Genomic DNA, 24,191 nt, shown 5'->3' on the forward strand with positions numbered 1-24,191 from the left:
AGATAGATAGATAGGAAGGAAGGAAGGAAGGAAGGAAGGAAGGAAGGAAGGAAGGAAGGAAGGAAGGAAGGAAGGAAGGAAGGAAGGAAATTGAAATGTGGGTTTGGAATAATGAAAGATAATATTTTTCTTTCATTGCAAGAAATCAATATATATGCTAGTCAAGCATAGGAAAAACATGTGTTTCTTTCTACAAATTTTCAAACATTAAATAAAAGTGAACAGAGAAGCATGCATAGGAAAAGACTCTAGGATGATATCAACATTCCTACCTTATGTTGATGGCTATGTTTCAAGCTAGTTCCATTTACAGCATGTTATGTGAAAGAATATTCCTATCTGTTCACATTATCTTTAAATCACTTATTAATAGAAGTAGCTACTTCGATTTAAGAATAGAAGAATAGAAATAACTACTTCAATCTGAAATCTTTTTACAAAGAAAGAAAGAAAGATCCCAAGGCAGAGAGTTGCTACTGGAATGATCAACATTTACATGCATCTTTAAATTATCACTTAATTGTAGAGTTTACTCTGCTTTAACTTTTATTATGGCATTTAATTGTTAATGTTGACTTAAATATCAAGTGCCTTTTATACAGGCAGAATGTTATAATAAGCATGTTTGTCATCATATTACCACATAGTACCATAAATCAGCAAAGCACACATGCTCAGAGAACAACATACATTTGATAGTTAAATAAGTAGTGATAAATAACAATAAGTTGAGAATTGTCTTTATCCTGAACAGCTTTGCTGATAAATAAGTAACCAGAAGCAAAAATCTAAGGCAGAGAGATGACCTCTTCCCCAATAAAGCACAATATGGATTATCAGGATATGTTAAATTCTGAAAAACTACTTGAAGTCATTCATATTATTTTTTGTTTATTATCATTGGATTCTGTATCTCTGGCTGGACTATTTACAAACTCCCTAAATCTTTGCTAATGTGCTAAAAAAGCTTTCTTTTACACAAGGTAATGGTAACATATGTTACCATTTATTTTTGACCAGAAACTTTATGACCATGAAAATCAATCCTCTACTCAGATTTGAATATCTTTTTTTTCCTGAAAAGCCAATCCATCTCATTTAATTCCATGTTTAAATGAAACACCACTTTGCCAAAATATTTTACTCAGTCTTTTCTCCCTGTCTGCATATACAAATCTCAATGCAGTGACCGATTGCAGTCTTCCAAAATTCAGCACAGTCTTTTCTTATTTCCAATTTAATGATCTTTGCATGCAGTCTAAAACTAAAACCATACTAAGTAGAATATTAAATGCATATAGTACACATTTTATTACCATTATTTGTTAATGGGATCATGAGAAACATGATCTTGTAAGAAAGAGAATTTTCTACTTAATATAAAAATACAAAACATATGCACCTTCCAAATTTTAGGCTCAGGCCCTAAGAAATGTAAATGAAGAGAAAACTCTTGGTGAGTGCATATTTCTAAGTGTATTTAATATTGTGAAAACCCAGAAACAAAGAGCCATGGTGGCGCAGTGTTTAGAGTACAGTGTTTAGGCTACTTCTGCTGACTGCCTGTTGCCTGCAATTTGGCAGTTAAAATCTCACCAGACTCAAGGTTGACTCAGCTTTCCATCCTTCTTGGGTCAGTAAAATGAGGACTCAAATTGTTGGGGGCAATCTGCTGACTCTGTAAACCACTTAGAGAGGGCTGTAAAGCACTGTAAAGCAGTATATATGCCTAAGGGCTATTGCTATTGTTATTAAAGAACTGTAGTCTAAATATAATTTAAATGTTACATCATATTGGTCTGTATTTTTAGACAGCATCTTATTTAACCTATGTTGGGCTTTTTTTTCAAACTATAGCTTAAATCCCAAATTGATATTGGCCATGGCTATTTACAGAGGTGCAAAGGAAAAAGTTGGATTTTTTTTCTTGAAGGCTGAGCACTATAATTTTGAGTAAACACCTATAGTCACAAGGATCCAACAATCAGAAATCCAATATGTATATTCAGCTTTGACTTACCTGAGCAATTTATTCTCATTGTCCAAATGTACTATTTGATATATAACACAGTATTAAAAAAATCTTAACATTTCACCAATAAAAAGTTTTCATAGCAGCTTACCTTGAAAAATGTCATGGTTGATCCATCTCTAACAGCTCCATATTCTATCCTAGTTTGTTTTGCTAAATCATCTGCTGAATCAATAGGTGACTCCATCCTCTCAACCGTTAAGAAGGCAGCCAAATTAGCAGTGTAGGATGATATTATAATTAAGGTAAAAAACCACCATATTCCTCCTACTATTCTGGTGGAAAGAGCTTTTGGCATCAGCTCTGATCCTGTGTGACACCATCAAAACAATTGTATTACAATAAGATGAAAATAAATTTTAAGATCATGCTATGGAATGTTACTTTCAGAAACATGCTACATTGCGAATAAAGAACAAAAATTAGTTGATGCTATAATTTAGATGTGTAATAATAGTCTCAACAAATACGTTTCATAAGATGAATGCAGTGCTAGATGACAAACAAATAGATGTTTTTGGATTAGAACTACCTTATATTTTTTCCCTTAATGATTAACATGTCGGTTAATTGCTTTTTGAAGTAAAGCAGCTGAAATATGATGATGGATATTCTTATTTGGAAGTACATTTTATTGGTATTGCCATAATAAATAGGACCAGAATCAGAACTTTTAATATTATGCCCTATAATATGAAGATATATTACTTTTTCTTTACTGAATTCCTCAAAATATATAAAAAAAATAGGCAACATTAGATATTGCAAGATCAGGAAAGTAAATGGATAATTGCATATTATTTAATTCTCTCTCACCTGGGAAATATCAACATTTGTTCTAAATATTCATATTGCTCCTCCCACCCCATAATATCAAGTGAGAAATTCTTCTGTATATAAATTTGGGGAGAACCTTGTCATTTATTTATTTTCAGAAAACATCATATTGTCAATTGTTCAGTTTATTATAACTAATGAGTTACTCAAGCATCTCCAAAAATGTTCTGGTCCAATCTTCCCCAATTATCTCATATTTCCTTTGACCTTGTCTATTTTGTTAAAAGTGCATACTGGCTTAATATTATTGCAGACTAGGATTATGCAAAATGATCTGAACACAAGACACACCCTGCTCCAAGTCTGAAATATCATGTTAGGTGCAGGAGATATGATTCAAGCATGAAATGGGGAGTTTATATCATTTGGGAAGTCCTTTGCATTCAAAATTTTAATTGGAAATTGGGCTCTGGATTTCAATACACATTTTTCAGATTTATATCTTAAAAATGGATATTAGGCAAATCAGTTTATTGAAGCTGCCATTGCTATCTTTAAATAGTCTTTCAACTTTCCTTTATTTGTTCCTCATTTCTCTGTTACATAGAATGAAAACTACCCTACATCATGAATAACTTAAACACCATTCAAGATGAATCTGGAGTTGTGAGATGAATTATGAGGCATGGTTTCTGATCTGTCAATACATAATTGCAGAAAAACCTGAGCAACCCTTATCAAGGAAATCAAAAAATCCTTCAAATTTTTATTGCATTTCCAGTGATGCTTAATAAAACATCAGTAATTCTTCTTCAAAACACCTCAGCAGGTGGTCAAACTCTTTAGACACCAACTACCATGTAAGTGTATTAACTGATCTGATTTGTTTACCAAACCTTTTTGGCACTGAGGTGCTATACCTTCTAAAACAATTATGTGGAAGGCAAGAGCAAGATTTATGGTCTTGGAAAGTATCTTTATTTGTAAACTGAATATTGTATTTTCCAAATTAGATATTGGAATATATCTAATTTGAATATTGTATTTTCCAAATTAAATATTTCAGATAAAATCTTGTGTTATGTATGGTTTAAGGCTGCATATTGTATTGATATAAGACAGTCAACCGAAGATAGCTCTGTCAATATTACTGTAATAACAATAGCTGTAATAACACTGTGTTATAACATTGCAACTTGCCAAAATGATACAATTTCTGCTTCCAAGACAGATATTCTACACAGGTAGGTTCTGAAATTCTTACGTTCTATATTGCTAATTTTGAATTCCCTTGTATTTATAAGAAAAGCGCATTGATGGTGTGAAAAGAAAGAATGCATTTCATTTAGACATCTGCTTGTTGCCAACCATACAAGGTATCAGAAGATACCAAGAACAATCACTTCAGCCACAGAAAAGCTGAAACCATACCATTGGCTGACAGAATGATATTCCCCTGGTTTTGATTAAATCCAAAAGAAACAAACATCTGATTTTGAGCAGAATGCAGACTTCTTTGAAAAATGAAGGATCTGATATAATTAATACTTACACTTTCTACATGAGCATCCTTCCGAATTCATATTATGGGGAAAGAGGACTGATACTTTTTACATACAACTCTCTTGGCATCTATTTATCTGCTAAATACATGAAACAAATTTGTCTATTCTGTATGTGCATAGTTGTCATATGTGCAGAAAATTGCTGTGTCTGATTTTTATGGTACGTTATGGAATCTGATAAGCTTATCTATTATTCTTAACAGGTTCATCATTGATTCTAACAAGACTGCATTCATTGGAATTGGTAACTCTACTGATTAATTTGCATGCCGAATATTGACTTGAGTAAGTACAGTATTTTTACTAAAATCTAAGGAGCATTGAATTCAAGGAAGTTATTCCCAGAGAATTGGAATTCATCATAACAGCTTTCAGGCTTAGAATAACAACTTCACTGTGGTTATACAGTATAGGCTTGTAAGCGGGGGATTTTAACTTGTTCTGTTTTCTAATAATCTCTAATTATATTGCAAGTTCAAATAAAATTTTTATCTAATTTAAAAATCAGGGAATGGTGGGGTAATAAATGTTACGAGTGACAGTACTTGCTGAAGACTCTCTAGTGTCTGTTTTATTTGTTTTGGCAGACATGACAGCCAATCCTGATCCAGACTTTGCTCAACCTCTGTAGAAAAGAGAAAGTCTGATGACCACAACTTATAATTTAATAAACAATGCTTTATGATTCAGCAGCTTTTGTTAACAAAAAAAAAGAGCATACCAACAGGCGCAAAGGTTAAAGCCATTCATCTCTCGTTCAAACTCTTTGTGTTAATGATGCTGCCCTTATAGTCCACACGTACCACAAGTTTGTACATGGAAATATTTGCTGCAGTTTACAAATGTTTGAGCTTAGTTTTCCTTTTTAATGTTTCTTCAAAGACAAGCAGAGTCTGGTTGGGGCTGACTGTCATGTATCCAAGGTAGTGGTGACTTGCAGACACGACATCCCACAGTTTGTTGTGGATGTTGGTAAACTCCAAAAAAAGATTATTAAGAACACAAATGTAAACATAAAGCACTCTGATATATACACTTGTCCAGTAGTGAGAAATCTTACATGCTTTATTCACCAAATGACAACAAAAAATTATTCTAATGGATGAAATTAGATTTTCTCACCCTGTGTACAATATACTTTGGTACACATATCTTCCTACATATGCCAAAAAAGCTAGATGAATATAAAAAAAAATTGCTTATATTTTTCCAGATTATAACCATGTTTTACACTAGCAAAGCTTTTTAAAATGTTGTCTATTCTTATAATTTGCTTAATGTGTGATCAGTATCAAAAGGATTCACAGTAACATAAACTTTATATAAATGTATATGTCATATGGAGGCAAAAATACATTACTACAAGTCTTCTAGTGAATACCGTACAGTATTAAAGGCATCCTATCAATTTCACAGCCAAATAGGCCCTTTGTGCAATTTCTAGAATCAACTGCAATTGTGAACATCAAGGATTGGGTCCATTTAGAAAAGACAAACATCTTAAATATCTGCAGAGAAGTCTTAATTCTATTTTAGTAAGTAATAGAGATTTGACAAGTATTTTCAAATGAAGGGCTCTTTTCAGTTGGGTTCCATGATCATTCTTCCCAAATGCATTGTTGTTAAATTGCCAATACATAAATATGTGTAATTATATCTTTAGTTCCAAATTAGGCTTTCAAGTTTTTGCTATAGCTACCAATGGTGGAGTTTACCAGCACAGCAGCCCTCCATCAAACTGTGGGATATGTGCAGGAGTGAAGGGTAACCGCTGTACCTTGCTGCATGAGAGCTCCAACTCCAAACCAGAAACTATTAAGTAAAGTAAAATTGTTTTCCACCACATCTGAGTCAGGGTTGCATGGGTGGGGGTTATACCACTCGTAGGGTGTAAACCTGTGATAGTTAACAGAAAGAGTTGGTAAACATCACATAAAAATATGCCAAATACTGAACAAAATCCAAAGATTAATGAGAAAAAGAAAAAAAAAGGAATCAATTAAGGCCGTATTCATAAATATGCAATCACAGCATAAGAGACCCAAAGCAAATTTGCAGTGCAAAGCATTTTAGAATATACTTTTCAATAAAAGGACTAATTCCATTAAGTCTATTCATCTTTGGTTCATAGCCAGCAACCATGGCCTGGATGACTGAGAATCTCCATAGACCAAGGATTGTCATTTGGAAGACACTGCTAAAAGTGAAACCAACTGCAATATATATAGATAAAGGTGTTCCAATTCAGTGCTGGGATTCAAAAATTTTTTACTACCGGTTCTGTGGGCGTGGCTTAGTGGGTGCAGCAGGGGAAGGATACTGTAAAATATCCAGTCAGAGGTGGGATTTGCCGATTCTCCGAAACACTCAAATTTTCCGCTACCAGTTCTCCAGAACTGGTCAGAACCTACTGAATACCACCTCTGCTCCAGTTACATGTCATCTATTTCCTCTGATATGAATTATCTTCTATGTCAATGATATGTGTCTATATATTTCATGAGCCTTCCATACAATAATAGTATTTGCCAAGTATTGGTCAGAATGTTTATGTGCGTGGGTTGGATGCATGAAAACAAATCCACAAATGGAGGTGATGTATGTGCTGTTTGCTGCACATTCATTGTAGCAGATACTTTCCTTATCCTCAACTGGTGCAGGTAAACAGAAACTTGCAAGGTTTGATTGAAAATGATGAGGGGTAATTTCAAAAGGAAGGCAAGAAATAGCAAATTCTTCAGTGCATGGTTGACCTCTCAGCTGAATTCCATTTATGAGCCCACAAAGTTTATGTAAACTCTTATTGTTCATGTTTAAAAAAACCTAACTAATAGCACTCAGAAGTACATTTTGCCCCATCTACAACTTCCTTGAATTTATATTTCTTTTGTTATCACTGGAATTTAAACAACCAGTTTCAAATCATTTATCAGGGAAAAACATGACTCAATGATTTTTCACTCTATTCAATTTAGCATCATTATTTTAGAACAATTTTAACTTTATAAAATATTTTTTACCACCTCTACAGTATAGAAATGGAATGGGGATGTATGAATCAGGATTCTCATCATTTAGGCTTTATATCTTATTTAATTTTTGGAGTTCTTAAAACTTGGCTCTAGGGAGAATGAATCGGTGCCATGCCAGATGCTACAATTCTCACTATCACTCATAGTTGACCTGACTTCCTGATACAGTTGTTGTAGAAATATCCAAGGAATGATAAGTTCCCCATATCTTCCCTAGTTTCTTGAGATCTATTTGCCTGCAACCAATCATATAAATAAGGTTGTAGTTGTAGTCAATCCTTAAACTGCAATATGACTTCTGTCACCTAATCCATTAACTCATCCAATTCCACCAGTTCTTAACAAACAATGACTAAGGACAGAGCACTTAGATTAACAAACTTTTTTGGAATAAGAATTATAAATGTCTATGGCATTAATATTTTGTTTAAATTTTTAAAATTGTTATGCAAAATTATTTTAAAATCTTTATCTATAAATGATTGCAGATGGATAATTTCATAGTTGCAGGACATATTTGACTATAAATGATTATAAATATGGCCTTAATTGACAATATCATGCCAATACAATAGCTATTTAACTATATGCTTAAGCTTTGAATATATGCATTCTTGTTATATGCGTTCTTGTTACTGAGCATTGTGTTAGACACAAAGCAATGCACATAGATAATAATGAAGGTACTGATTGAAACAGTTTGTAGTTTAGGATGCTGTTAGCTAAATAAAATAATCATCAGTATAATAGCTAATTTAAAAAATCAAAACGAGAATGGCTATTCAAGAAAACATCTCTTGCATGCATTATATGGAAAGTACCATTTAAAAATACTCCATCAAGCTCTTGAATTTGAAATTCAAAATTAAAATAAACATTTTAATCAACAACACAGGATCTAATTATGGTAACAAGAGGACTGTGCCAGCATTGAGGCAGAATATGCTTCAACTTGAAAGGCAATACCGAGATTTTTAATCTATCCATCACCATTTACAATGTCATATGCTCAGGTTTCCATGTCTGTTAAACAAATAGCACTACAGGCAATATTGGACAAAATAACTCTATATGAAAGAGAACCTGGGAAAGAAAATTTCATCATACCAAAATATTGAAACTGAAAGTGAACCCAGCTTTTCTGTAGAACATACAGGACTGTATAAATTCTAGTCAGTAGGACCAAAACTTGTTAGATACAATATATAATCTCTACCAACCAAATTAGTGTAATCATAATGCACACACAGCGAGTTCTTGACTTACAACAGTTCATTTAATGACCATTCGAAGTTACAATGGCACTAAAAAAAGTGACTTATGACTGTTTTTCAGACTTATGATTGGTGTAGCAGCCCCATGGCCAGGTGATCAAAATTCAGCCACTTGGTAATTGACGCATATTTATGATGGTTGCAATGTCCCAAGGTCATAGGATCACATTTTGTGACCTTCTACCAGTAAAGTCAATGACCAGCCAGATTCACATAACAACCAAGTTATTAACTCAGCAACTGCAGTGATTCACTTAACAACAGTGGCCACAAAGATTGTATAATAGGGCAAAATTAACTTAACAAATGTCTCACTTAGCAACATAAATGTTGGGCTCAATTTTTGTTCATAAGTCAAGGACTACCTGTACACAAGAGGATATGTTCAGTAGCATTTTGTCAATATGTAATATTTGAGGTTTGTGGAAGAAATTATTCAAAAACCTATAGTTTGCCTTTCATACAGAGAGAAAAAGATTACATCTTGATTAAGAGACAGATTCTTGTGGCATATTGGTTTGAATGAAATTTCTTTTCCTTTAATGAACTCCCTTATATACTCACTGAACTATTAGCCACATAAGGAAATTAAGAAAAAACTAGGCAGAATCACTAAAGCTCAAAGAGTCCCAAAGAAGAAAAAACAAGAGTAAAAAGCACCAAAAGGTAAGTTTATGCTGCATCACCTGTAAAGTCATGGAATCGATTATTAACCAATCCATTATCCTCCACTTAGAGACAAACAACCTACTCTCTAATAAACAATTTGGTTTCAGAAAAAAACTATCCTGCAATCTGCAACTCTTACACTGCAAAAACATATGGATGACACAACTCGATCAGGGCAAAGCAATAGACGCAATCTACATAGACTTCTGTAAAGCCTTTGATTCAGTGGTACATGACAAACTACTCCTAAAACTAAAATCTTACGTTATCTCTGGACACCTGCATAATTGTATAGAAGCATTCCTGTCAAACAGACAACAAATGGTCAAAATTGGGAGCGTCCTATCAAATTCTGTACCTGTCAACAGTGGTGTCCCCCAAGGCAATGTTCCAGGACCAACTCTTTTCATAATCTACATAAACAATCTCTGTGATCATATTAAGAGCAACTGCGTTCTCTTCGCTGGTGATGAAAAGCTATTCAATACCACAGACAATACCGCTACCCTTCAAAAAGATCTTGACTATGTATCAGAATGGTCAAATAAATGGCAACTTCAAATCTCAATAAATAAATGCTCTGTCTTACATATTGGCAAAAAAAATCAGAAAATAAAATACAAGCTGAATAGTCAAGACCTTGTTGATGAGCCAAACTCTGTCAAGGATCTTGGAGTACTCATCTCTAATGATCTAAGCGCTAGAGTCCACTGTAACTACATAGCCAAAAAGGCATTAAGAGTTGTTAACCTAATCTTATGTAGCTTTTTCTCTGGTAATATCACACTACTAACTAGAGCATACAAAACATTTGCTAGACCAATACTTGAATACAGCTCATCAGTCTGAAACCCACATTACATATCTGATATTAGCACAGTTGAGAAAGTCCAGAAATATTTCACAAGAAGAGTTCTCCACTCTTCTACTCGTAGAATACCTTATGCCATCAGACTTGAAATTCTAGAACTAGAAAACCTTGAATTACGCCGTCTTCGGTCTGATCTAAATGTATATAAAATCATACATTGCAATGACTTACCTGTCAGCTTCAACCATAACAGCACAAGAGCACACAATAGATACAAACTCAAGGTTAACCACACCAAACTTGATTGTCGGAAATATGACTTCAGCAACAGAGTGGTCAATGTCTGGAATACTCTACCTGACTCTGTGGTTTCTTCCCCGAACCCCAAAAACTTTAACCTTAGACTGTCTACTATTGACCTCACCCCTTTCCTAAGAGGTCTGTAGGGGGCGTGCATAAGCACACCAACGTGCCTACCATCCCTGTCTTATTATTTATTTTATTTTTCTTATATGTACCCATTTCATGTATTCATAACTATGTATATACTTATACCTATTATCATGTAAGTGATTGAATAAATAAATAAATACATAAATACATAAATAAATAAATAAGTAGCTACTCAATTCCTCAGTGGACACATCTGTTGAGAAAATAAAACAAAGAGTCCTGAAAACAATCTGATTTTATTTTTGTTTTGCAGGAGAGTTCTGGTGAACACCATCTTGGTGCAAAAACCTAAAGGAAGTACAAAAATTACTGCAGTAATTTTATGCAACCGAGCTGGCCAAGACTTAGGTATTGATATGCAATAGAGTAGTCACATATGTATTTATTTATTTATTTGTTTGTTTGTTTGTTTTTTTATAGCCAACAAAAAAAGGAAGTAAACAAAGCAAAATAAAATAAAGCAAAGCATAATATACCATAGTATATGCTGGAAAATAATTGTGGAATTTCCGTGCATAACCGATTAATCCTCTTTCCAGCAGTTTTTTTAAGAAGTCAGTGAAAACATCCAAGTTCAAATTATATTGAAATTATCATTTTATAGTATACTATTTTATGAATTATTCTGCTCTTGACCAATATTCTGTACTTACAAAATGTAATGCTGAATAGGGAGACATTACTTTCAGGGCTTGAAAGGATGGGGACCACCTACTTTTATTATTCATATATACATATTTTGTTGCAGCCTTCGAACCTTGGAGCCTTCAGTGCTCAGTTACCATTGCCATAACTTAAGAATTTAGAAAATTGAAGTCATCTTGTCTCTGGAAGGCACCCAGGTTAGGTACTTTCCATTTTACTTGCCTGTCCACTAGTTAGCATTATAGCATCCGCTATGGATCTACATTTGAAATTGACTGCAGTCGATACCAACCTATGCCATACTCATGCAAAATTTTAGATTTTAGGGTATTTCTGAATGATTTATAATATTTACAGTGCACATGCTGTAGTTGGTTTCTAACAGCAAAATGGAAGAATGGAATGGAGAACTATCCAATTACACACGCACACACACACACACTGCTCCTTTGCCAGAGGGCACAATTTCGAAGCCTAGTATAAATATCAGACAAAATTTTTGTAGGTGCTGCCTTTTATAAAGAGATTATATTTCCCTATCAAATATTACGGTGCCTAGCTTTAAAAATATAAAATACATTATTTATTTAATTGCAGGAAATAAAAAATAAAACAAATAATGTTATGTGAACAGCTTTTAAACATGATGCCTAATCCAATTACCTTTCTTTTATTCACTCTAGTGAAAGCCTGAGGATGTTAACATATTGAATTGAAGTTGTTATGGAAGAAACAAATAAAATTAGATAAAAATCTAACTTTGAAGTCACCAGTTGCAGCTGTACACAAAATTATTCATATATAATTTCCTTTGGAGGTATTAAGAAAATGTCAGAATGAAGTTTTGCATTGGGTGTAGGATGTAAAATAAATTCTAATTTTCACTTGTAGTTCAAGGCATCAAGTACATCATCAATTAATCTCAAATTGCCAATACATCTTGTGTGTTTTAATTCTGCTGTTTTAAAATTCTATCTTTTAAAAATATTTCTAATTCTACTTTTTAAAACTAATTTCACAGTCACTCATTTATTCTTCATAGTAGAGCCTATTAATCAATTATAATCTTGACAACCTTATGTAAAATGAAATGTAAAGGCAATTTGGAACTATAAGTAGAAGATATCATTTGAATATGTAATCAGTAGAAATTGTATATGCCAAAGATATATTTGTTATTAGTAGAACTACTTTTATTTTCCATTTCTTAATACATTTTTCTATACATAGAATCCAAAATTCATATAAGGGACTAGAACTGAAGGACTTTTAGAAATTGGCTTCCACAAGAAAGATGAGGATATTAAATAAATGAAGAAACTTGGTGACAGAGAAATCCTTGAACAAAAGTATCATAAGCTAAAGCTGCCTTGTCTGTTTTTGTAGCTACATCATAGAAAATATTTTAACTATGAAGATCATTAAAAATAACATTTAAAAATAAGAATGAAAAGAGTGTGAATGCTTCTAATTTGGCCTCACTGAATACTTTGCTCTTTTAGCAAAAACTGTAAAATGATCAAATCTTTATCCATTATTGAAAGGAAAAAAAACACTAAATATACTAGTTTTACTTTTTGGATAGTATTTGCATATCCCCAAACCCACTCTATGTCAGAAATATGGCAAGTGAAACTTTTAATGAATAGTTTTCATGTCTGTGCCATGAAAAAAAGTCTATTTGGGAAATTCCTATCTTTGCCAGGACACACTTTGTAAGGAGCTATTTAGATGTCCAAAGTGTTCTGCAAATTGGCATGGCAACCTTTTGAGATTATTATTCATTTTAGACTTCCTCAATGTGGAATCAAGCCCTTGTTAGCAAAGGTTCCAGGTAGCTGATTTTTATCCATCTTTCTCGCAGTGGGAAAACAGAATAGTTTTCAGTCTTGCCTCATTACACAGGAAGAAAAAATCTGGCAGTGATGATCAGATGGTTATTAGTCATTCCAAAGTTGTTGATTTACAAATAGTCAAATCTGTGATTCACAGTGCAGTGAGCATAGTTCATAAGCATTTATTGCTCCAAATGGCAGTTTTCAAGAGCATTGTATCAGATTTGCATGAAAATCAAGGCATTAATTCACTACCTGCCTTGCTTTTGACACATAGAGCTAAGCAGAACATTGGCCTTAAGATATTTTATTACAATTGTTCTTTCATTCCCTTACATGAAATATGCAGTTTGGTCTGCCAAAAAATAATAGCTTGATAGTACCTGTGCTTTTTACAATCACTTCAGTGCTATTAAAATTATTTATTCAGTAGGTTTCAAACTTTTAATCTTCAAAAATCTGTCTGTAGCAATACATTTTCAAATGGACTTTACATTGCTGGAGATTTTGTTAAATGTGCATACAGACAGTTTATGAGGATAAAACTTCTGCCTGATCCTTCCCTCCCACCTCTCTCTCTCCAATCTATTGGTATCTATCTATCACTAACTATCCATCCATCTATCTTTCTATCTCTCTATCTTTCTTTCTATCTACCATTTCCCTGAAAATACAACCTACCCCAAAAGTAAGCCCTAGCTTGATTTTTAAATGTGTGATCAATATAAGCCCTACCCCAAAATAAGCCCTGGTTAAAACCCCACCCATTCCAGGGCACATGGAGTGGGGCAAGGCACACAGGTAAAAATTAAGCTAGGGTGGGGATGGGGGTGGTGGAGCTGCCCTACTTGCCAGGCCTCACACACCCCAATATCTGCCTTGCTAGCCCACTTCTGCAGCTGCTTGCTGCTGCTTGTGCGTATCTCTCCCGGCCTCCGTTTCACTATCAGAGAGGCCTTCAGGAAAGACCTCTTAACTAAGAAATGGGCTCCGGGTTGATGCACATGGCACCTCCTGGCCTTGTTTCACTGGCCTTCCAGAAAGGCCTCTGTAGCCAAGAAACAAGGTCTGGATTGACATGTGTGTCACCCCCAGCCTCTGTTTTGCTGTCGGAGGCCCTTCAGGGCTGATAACTGACCTCCAGATCAACCCACCGTGTGTGTCAATCTGGAGCCTATTTATTGGCTGCAGAGGCCTTTCCTGAAGGTCTCTGACAGTGAAACAGAGACCAGGGTGATGTGTGCAAGCAGCAACAAATGACCACAGAAGAAGTGGGCTGGCAACGGGCTCCCGCTGGGCAGGGCTGTCAGTGCCATCACCGCAAGGTGCGTCAGTGGGAGGCACTCCCTGAAAATAAGACCTGGAGCCCTTTTTGGTGGAAAAATATATATAAGACGGGGTCTTATTTTCAGAGAAACACAGTAACTATCATCTATCTTGGAAACATAGTTTTGGCTACCGTTACTGAACTTGCATGGTATACATTTTATTTTTCCATCCAACTCTCCCACTTGCTTCACCAAAAATCCAATGGTTTTTCCTTTGAATTAAAGGGAACATGGTATATGTAAGGAGAAGTAAGGAAAAGAGAGTGCCAAAGCTAGACAGAGACTGATTGTAGAAACATATTCCACCTGAGCTGGCATATTTGTTCATTTCTGTTATGAGAGGCAAGAAAAGTTAGACCAAAAATGAAAGATCACAATGTGCCTTATTACCATGGGATATCTCTCAAGCTTTGGGTTAGAAATCTCTGTCATCCATCCAGAGCAGAGTCCCCCAATGTTGCCTGCTTTGTGGACCACTGGGGGGGGGGGAGATGGTTTCACACCAGCAGCTGGCAAGCACATTCATGCACACACAACTCCATTTGCACATGTGGCATGCATACATGCTTGCCACTCTTATAAATGGAGTGTATGCACATGCACTTGCCTGCTGCTTGTGCAAATGAGAATGTGTGCGTATGGGTGTGCACTCACTGGCTGTTTCCGTGGCCTGGTTGCAATCCCCTCATGGCCCACAGGTTGGGGACCCTGATCCAGAGAATCTAAGGGTTCCTTGGAATATAATTTGAAAACCACCAAATAAAGTGTTATCCTGAAAAAGTAGTAATACAAAGAATGGAACCCAAACAATGCTACAAAGAAATTAACTGAACCTTTAGTTGTGCGCCTGCTTGTACCTGGCAGGAAATGAAAGCTGAATTAGCTACTGTCACTGATCCAGCAGGCCTCTTTCCATTCTTTCTGCATAGATTGCAGTCTCTCCAATAGCTTCCCAAATTCTTCCATTACTTGCTTTTACAGCTTGGCAGATCACATTATTAGGGGGTAGTGATGCAGAAAATGTAACTAGATTATCATTTCTGAACCAAGAATAATTTACATGCCCAGATGAATGTTTTTTGCTGTTACACAAGTGGGGCCTTTAAACTCACCGTGCAATGACAAAGAGCACACAGCTGACTCCCAGGCAGGCTAGCAGCACATACATCCAAATATCAGCAGAAAGAGGGTTTAGAAAGGAGAAAACCCCAGGATTTGTGCCATTAGGCTTCCGGTACAAAATACTGATTCCCAGCGTCATGAATGGCTTTGAAAAGTCTATTACTTTTTCTCTTACGTAGGTAATGGTGAGGGGAGCAACTGCCAGGTCAGCTTTCTGAGAATACAAATTGAAGAATTATCTACTCATTTCCATTGTAGAAATAAATAAACATATTTTTATTGTACCAGTTACTCTCTCAAGCATCAGTATAGGCCAATAAATTGTTTTTCTCATTAAAGGTTGTTGAGAAAGAAACAGAAATGTGCAACATTATTGTATGCATGTCTATTCAGCAGTAAAGTCCATTGTATTAAGGGATCTTACTTTCAGAAAAACAGACATACTTATTTTTTTTTTAAGTAGTAAGAAGACATACTTCTTTTTATTTATTCAAAAACATATAGTGCAAGGATGCTTTCTAAATAATGTATTTTTATGATTACTGTATATGATTTAGTGTTTCATCCTTTTAGGTGATTCTTGAGCTGCTGTGATGAAGTGCTCTTACTAAACACTGAGTATACAGAATCCGTTAAATGTAATAGAGAGATGTTCAAAAGTGATGTTTTTAAAGGGATATTTTCTCACAGAAATATAAATTTAAATTGCAATTTATTTAGATTTGATTCTACAGTTCTTCATGCCTCCTAGTCCATATATTAGTTGGCTGTTTTGTCTGTGTTCTAACAGCAAATAATGTTCATGTTGTAAGGAATGGGCTAATACAAAACATTATGGTCAGTGAGTGAGTATAACCTCTCCTTCCCAAATGTTAACTCATCTATAAGGAGCACGGTCAAAACTGATGGATGACAGAAGTCGTGGTCCAGCAAGATATGAAGAACAACATTGTGGTCATCTCTGATCTAGAGAAGCAAGGAATATAAACCATTACAGTGAATAAAATTAGAAGAGTGGCCATCAGCCATTTCTTCCTCCTATATCTGTAGGGTACAGAATGTTCAGAGTTCTTAAAATATCTGCTTTGCTAATTATCACATAATAGCTTGGCTCATAGTAAGGGAATTGCATTGCATGTACATTTTTAAGATCGCATACTTTCTGCAAAAAAATCTCTCCATTCTAATTTTGTTCTTGTATCAAATAACTATTTAATTGATAGAGAAAAAAAGTATAGAGGTTTAGTATTTTATATGTTTCCCTTAATGACCAATGCAAGTTTATATGTTTTCAGTAGTGATCAATGCAGGCTGAAAAGAATGGCCAAGATGACAATTCAATCTTACATGATCTATGAGTTCTTTGACCATCCCATTCCATTCGCCTTTGTCATTCTGGGCTCCATATTTTCCGTCAGATACTAGTTTTACTTCATAGATGAAGCCTAAAATATTTGATAACTCCTTCAATAAATCCAGGCAGTAACCTTCAAACCGATCATTACCATAAAGAGGTTTATCAGATTTCTTGTACATGACATAGGGATCTTCCTGTATAAAAATACATAAGACATTTGTAGAACCAGCTGTTTTTGAAATACAGAAAAAGATTAATGATATGCTAAAATGTACAGATGCTTAGCTTAATATCAGATTTTATCTGAATCAATTATGTAAACAGAAACTCTAACTTGATTTGTTTTCTGAGGTCATCATTATTATAGCTAAATCTGATTAAGATAGTAAAAAGGAAACCAGTTTGCAAAGATTCACTGCTCAATACATTTGTTCATACATTAAAAACAAACAACTGAAAATCTTAGGATGTACCAAATCATACAGTTGCTAGGATCACAGTATGGTAATTTAGGCCCAAATTATTAAACAAGAGAAAACTCCATACTCAAAACCACCTTGAGGTTTTCTGCCGAGTTGTATAAGGAACAGATAATTAAATAGGAAACACTGAGATAGTGTTTTCTAAGGTTAATATTGTTATTGTGGCATTAGGACATACAGATGCCCAAGATGCAGCAGTATGTGGTGACTCACTCAGGTTAAGGTGCCCTGGTAAATAACATGGGAAATTCTACATTAATCTGTCAGTTCCTCTGGTCATAGAAATAATAATAATAATAATAATAATAATAATAATAATAATAATAATAATAATAATAATAATAATAATAGCTGATCGTTCATGAAAGATCTAAGCTTGCTTTAGATGGATTCATTGTTTCACATTGCAAACATTGTTATAAGTTTTTAGTACCTAAATACTATTGACTCATTTCACACAATGTTTAAAACATTTTAAAAACATAATAAATAAAATAAGTTAACTTCTAAAGTAGCCAAAGTCTGACGAGTGCATACTATATATGAGAAGCTTTCAAGAGTTGGGTAATATATGAGTTATTGACCATCTTAACACTCTTTGTTGTTTTTCAAATGGACATAGCAACTAGTGCTATTCCTGGGCATCAGACTATCAACCTCAATTTTATATATAGTGTATATTTACTATTGTTCAGAGGTACAATATAGAGACCTCTATTTCTTTTCATTTTCTTCTCAAGATTAGTTTCTCAAACTTGGCTTTGAAATAAAACACAAACACATGTTTATAGTGCATTTGCTTTAAACAAATAAATGAAGCTGGCTAAAATTATTTGGAAACACGATAAAGTTAGAAAAAAAAAAGGAACATATGTTCCAGAAATGTGGGGTTTATAAAATATAGAACAATTTCATCTGTGACAAGATTTAGATGATTACCTCAGAGTATATGTGCTGTTAAATTGTGTGTGTGACATCTACAAGGGTTTATGTTTACACTACTTAAATCCCCAATTCTTGTGACGCTGGTGCTACAGTACATTGTACTGGAAGCATCTGTAATACAAGTCTGTGATTAGTAAAAAAAAAACACCATGTCTTTTTTTAATTAGATAGGCTGTTAGCAAAGCAAATATTACCTGTAAGAAAAGCAAAGAAAACTGATAGAAAATAACCAGAAAATATAACAGAACTTACCAAAATAGTGGTGACAATGAGTGTCCGGTTTGCAAGTGAATCTGTTATATTGGTAGAACGGTCTTTATTGCTGTTAGTCATATTAAGGCCACGGTTTGAGTTCCAAATCCCAATCTATATAGAAGAAATTGGATATATGACTGCTAACCAGTAATGATAGGGAAATGTTTTTATACAATGAATGTGTGTTAAGGGTCTGTTGTGGAAATGTTATTTATGATTCACATCACACCAAAAGACTAAAACAGCAGCCATAACAGATACTAAAGGCATGGACCAGACATATTTGAAACTACCAATCTACAAGAATGATGGATTATCAGCACAGTCAGTTACATGAAATACACTGCTGAGATGGGATTAATTATCAGGGAGTGATGTTAGTTGCATATTAGTTATCAGAACTACTTTATCTCAGAATATATGAATTTTACATGTTGCTTTTGTCTTTTTAATGAATGTTTTGAAAATGGAAAATGGAAACCTGATTTTCATAAAACACACTAAGAGTATAACTAACAGGCCTAATCACTAATCCTTTTCTTCTCTGTTGAAAGCAGTGATTACTTGACTCTTCTAACGATAGAATTAATAAAATGATCACTGATCAATGGCATTTGGAAAATTGAAGCTTAGTGGGAAAATTGAAGCTGAATGAAAAAAAGAGAGGTGATTTCCCAACCTAAGGGTCTTGATTAATATTTACAGAACATTATAAATTATTTGGCCCTGAAGAATTTCAAGGGAACGTGGCAGTATCTAATTGTGTGAATTGAAATTACACAATGGGAATGGCATAGTTCTAAAATCAACCTTGCATAATTCCATCTTTAAGTTTAATGGTATTGGAGGTTAACTGAATTGTAGTAGAGGGACTGTACTATAGTTGGCAATTTTTATTCTTTTTGCAGTGTAAACACCAACTTCAGGGGGCACTGAGTAGTATTATGGGAAGAAGTGATTATTCTTGGCTATTCTTGGTTACAGCAGATAAGGGAGATCCACCCCAGGCATTATTTGCATTGGCTCCATTAAGGTTATTTACTAATACAAATAACAGGACTGGAGGTCTTTTTGTTCAGATGAAAGGAATAATTTTCCATGACTGATATTTGCTTTGAAGATTAATACCATGATTTTATTAATATCATATTTCAGTGAGTGGGTGAATTTTTAAAGACCTGACTCAAACAAGCAGGTTGAATAACCATTTGTTACCTAGCAAATAGGGAAACTACATAAGAAAGGGCAATTAATCTGACAAAATTATTCCTAGGTTTTAAGAGTTAGAAGAGGAACTGGAGGAAGGCATACAGAAAGAAATAAAAAAAAACAGAAATGTTTTCAGAAACTTACAGTGAAAACCGATAATTATCCAGTTCATGATTAACCATTAGAGCAGATCCCTCAAGGATCAGCCTATAGCCGTAGCCAGAGCAGATTAATGGAATCACTTTTGGTAGGCAAAACTACAAATGCTAAAATTAGACAAAGGACATATCTCTTCCATAAACACAATGAGCACCCACTTGATCAAGTTTATAGTTTATATGTTTATACTGCATGCCTATGAGATCTTTACTAACATAACCAGTGATAGACAGACTCATTTCTTAGATTCCAGAAAATCATATGCAAGTCCATCAAATAAGACACATCTGAATCTACATTTTGTTGAACAAATAGCATAGAACACTAGTCGATCTTCAAGAATATTATTATTGAATGTTTTTATCAGGAAAAGCACATAATGGCTATCATGACTAATCACAAAAAAGTTCAGTATAAATCAAGTCAAATAACACCTGAATTAGAAATAATCAGATTATATAACATATACATAGCAGAAAATATAGTTGTCAATAAATTATTAGGATGAAAGAGACAGTGAAACTGAAAAAAAATACAGTAGAATAAAAAAGAAAGTGGATAGAAAGGGCTATGCAAGGGTCCTCCAGCATAAGTGAATATGATTAAGAAAAAAATAATGAAATTATTTCAGAATGGTGGAAGAAGTATATTAGAGATTAGTATGGTGGAATTGAAATGAATTCTGTAAATGTTAATGTAAAAACTAAAAGATGAAAATAGTTATAAATATTGTGAGAAGGTTAAAATAATTTAAGGATGCATGTGTTGACAGTGTAATTGGAGACATGTTAAAATATGTAACTGGGGAAATGTTAAAATATTTTTGCTTAAGGAGAAATTTTTCAGCATGTATCTCAAGTCTGTATTTGTGCTGGATGACTAGAAGAATGCTGTTATTGTCCCCACACATGAAGCAAACTGTCATAAGGTTGAATACATAAACCACAGACAGATATATTTGTCTTATTTATATGCCTGCTAACGAAGAAGCAGAGTTTAGGCAGCTTATAGAATTTGCATAACAGATTGCAAAATCAGAATAAAGGTTATTAAAATAATGGGTAAAATAAAAAGTTAGAATTAGATAAAGTACGGCCTAAATATGAACAGTCCTTTCCTGCTTCTGGAAAGCTATAAGAATCGGAGCCATGTGAACTTCAGAGGAGAAACTACTCTAAAGTGGAACTGCTACAGAGAATGCTCAATTATTATTATTTTCCCTCAGATGAAGATGAAAAAGATTTCTTGTTTGATTTACTAATTGCCATCTGATAATCAGCCTCAATGTGAGGTTGACCTTGTTCACTTTTCACTCCCAGTAGCATCCATCCCTGTTTTACAAAGTTTAGAAAAAATACACAAGGTGATGAACATACCAATAGTCCTTTCTCATCCTATTTTCCCAACAACAGCAATCCTGCAAGGTAAATTGGGCTGAGAAAGAATGAGTGGCCCAAAGCCACCTAGTCAGCTATCATGCCTAGTGGGATTACAACTCACAGTCTTGCTGGGTCTATCACCTTGTTCACAATTTAATTTATTACGAATAGACCTGACAGTGAATCATCCTGAGTCTGGAATGCCTAGCGATCCAGTAATCTAATTCCCAGATTGAACCTGGGAGGCCAGAAGTAAGATTGGAATCAGATTTTGAATTTCTTTTCCCCTGAAGCAGCTTGAAAAATTAATCGGTTAAGTTTGGCAGAATTCTGATTGAAAGAAGTACAAGCTGAACTGTATTTTTTGCTCTTCAACAGACAATAAAATAGTTGAATTAGAGAAACTGTTTTCAAAAAAAAAAAGTTGAATTAGAGAATTAGATTTAGAAAAGTATGATAAGTATGATTAAATAATGGATTTTTTCATGGAAATGGAGTTGAAGGATTGTTGCTAAATGGCTTAGGAGTAGAGTATCTGATGGAAGTACAACATGAATGTAGGTAAATTGCATTTTTAGAAAATAAATACTGAGTAGGGAGAAAGACAAGGATTATTTAATGTATTTATGGATCAATGTACAAAGAATGTTTGTGGTGATGTTAGAGGTATGCTAGCAGGAAGTGTGAACACACACACAAGTTATAAATAAACTGGAACAAGTAGATAAATGTTTATTAATGATGAAGATATGGTAGAGACATTTTAATATATTATATGCTAATTCTTTTGGGAAAATAACAAATAACATGTAATTTGATGACATCAGTGAATGTGTATCAAAGTAGGTAAAAATCATGTAATAATTGTATGCTTGTGTCTCCTTTGTTCCTGGAAGTGAGACTTAGCTATGTCACAAGAAACAAAAAATAATAATGTGAATAATGGGTGGTAATGGGTGAGTTTTGAAGTATGCATGTGTCATCTATGGTCAAAAATGAATGGATGACGAATGAACATAAATTATGTAAATATAAAAATGAGTGACCAACGTGAAAAAAAAAGTTAATGGGATGGTTTAGGTATGAATATGTGAAGAATGTGAATGAACTGAGAGGAAAAAAGAGAAGACTAAAATGTTCTGGCTGGACAGCGATGATGGGATTCTCAGAAGGGGAAAGAGGAAAAGTTATTAAATAACAAAACACAGTGCATGGTCAGGGAGGAGGCAAAGGTGGTTTTGCAAGGTTAACAAGTTATGTAGAGGTGGGGTTTTTTTCTGAATTAGTAAATGGTGTTAACTATATTTTGTCTTTGCATTTAATTTATTTTGCTTTCAATTTCTTTTTTTTTCTGTACTTTGTATGATACTGCTTATGCCCCAAATGATATGCACATATACAGTATGTGTTAAAGGTATGGATATATCTTTAGATTTTCCAGGATTCAGTACTGTACCTTGGTGAGGTCTTGTCAGATTATAATTTCATAGACATTACCTATGAGTTGACTCTCAAAAGCAAGTAAAATATTGTAGCTTATAGTCTGTTGGTTGGTCTTTTCTCAAATATCAAAATCTGATGGCAAACTCAAAGCAGAACTATACTTATTTTCTACTTCTACAAATCCAGAATAACAGTGCCATTGTTTCAGATAATTATCAGCATTTATAAAGAAATCAATTCAACAACATTGATTCTAAAAACTAAGAATGTTGTTATATCATAAAGTAGGGATATTTCTTCCCCCCCCCCCCCGCCCCCCCCCCCCCCCCCCCCCCCCCCCCCCCCCCCCCCCCCCCCCCCCCCCCCCCCCCCCCCCCCCCCCCCCCCCCGGCAAAAATATGCTGCATACTAACCTCAATCGTCTAATTTCTTTGCTGTTTGATCAGCACAGCAAATCTCAGATCTATGCTTCCCAGCTACTGGAGATGTACTGATTTAACCAAGATTACTAGTTATTGAGAATAATTTGTTGAGCAATTTTTTTTCCTATTTCTCTCCATCCCTGGAAGCTAGACTACTATTTTCTTCCATTTCTACCCAAGGGCACATTTTTTAGTATGCCTTTTGTTTCCTGACTTCTTTCTTAAGTCTGATTTGATGTTCTTCTGGCTCCAATCCTAGGGATATCCTGACAGTGTTAAATCTTCTGGATGTAAGGATTCTGTGCTTTCACAAGTTGCCACCTTATATTTTAAAATATCTTAAAATGTGTTTGAAATTTCAGCAATGAGGAATAATAAAAACACCAGTTTAAAAACAAAAAGTAAAACCAACCAGCACAGTCACAAACAGTACAAGATAAAAAAAAATAGAACCACAATACATTAACATTAGTAGAATGACAGTGTTAGTTAGTTTTACAGCAAATGAAAGATCGGAATTGTGTTTGAAGGAATAACATCACGGATCACATCACTCAGGGGAATTCAGGCTTATTGCAGTTTAGTGACAATTCACAGTGTATTATGTGAGAAATACTTCCTAACACATGAATCGAATAAGTACCAAATTAAATTAATTTAAAATAAACTCCAATCACATATATTATTACATGTCAGATTGTGAATGATAGTTATCACTGATAATAAAAATATCAAGAGCATGCAAATTGGTTCTGATTCTGAATTTAAGACTTTGACTCAAGAAATTAGACCTATTTGGCTTCATTAATGAATTCAAATAATCTGAATCATTTACCAAATTGAATCTTTGCATTCAGCTTTAAATAAACTTTTGTTCCTTATTATTAATTAGCATCACACTTATAAAAAGTTAAATAATTATATATTTTATTAGGAATATAGCCCAAACTAAATCTACTGAGTCAATAGGTGCATTATACAAAAAAACCCTATATTT

General features: G+C 34.2%; 1 protein-coding gene across 6 annotated transcripts in view; it reads right to left on the reverse strand.

Moving 5' to 3' along the window:
* GRIK1 (glutamate ionotropic receptor kainate type subunit 1) overlaps positions 1 to 24,191 on the reverse strand; it is a 146,319-nt gene that overhangs the window by 12,225 nt on the left and 109,903 nt on the right. For all 6 annotated transcript variants that reach the window (XR_015744347.1, XM_087937546.1, XM_087937542.1 and 3 more), the window contains 5 exons: positions 18,580 to 18,693; positions 16,891 to 17,094; positions 15,534 to 15,757; positions 6,152 to 6,270; positions 2,124 to 2,341 (listed from right to left, as the gene is read on the reverse strand). Coding sequence is in view for 5 of the 6 variants with exons in the window: in XM_087937546.1 (XP_087793672.1) it covers positions 2,124 to 2,341; positions 6,152 to 6,270; positions 15,534 to 15,757; positions 16,891 to 17,094; positions 18,580 to 18,693 (879 nt within the window). In the remaining variant the exon portion in view is untranslated. The remainder of the gene's footprint in view (positions 1 to 2,123; positions 2,342 to 6,151; positions 6,271 to 15,533; positions 15,758 to 16,890; positions 17,095 to 18,579; positions 18,694 to 24,191) is intronic.

The sequence above is a fragment of the Pseudonaja textilis genome, chromosome 7, assembly GCF_049901715.1.
Source record: "Pseudonaja textilis isolate UNSWEBS1 chromosome 7, rPseTex1.2, whole genome shotgun sequence".
NCBI lineage: Eukaryota > Metazoa > Chordata > Lepidosauria > Squamata > Elapidae > Pseudonaja > Pseudonaja textilis.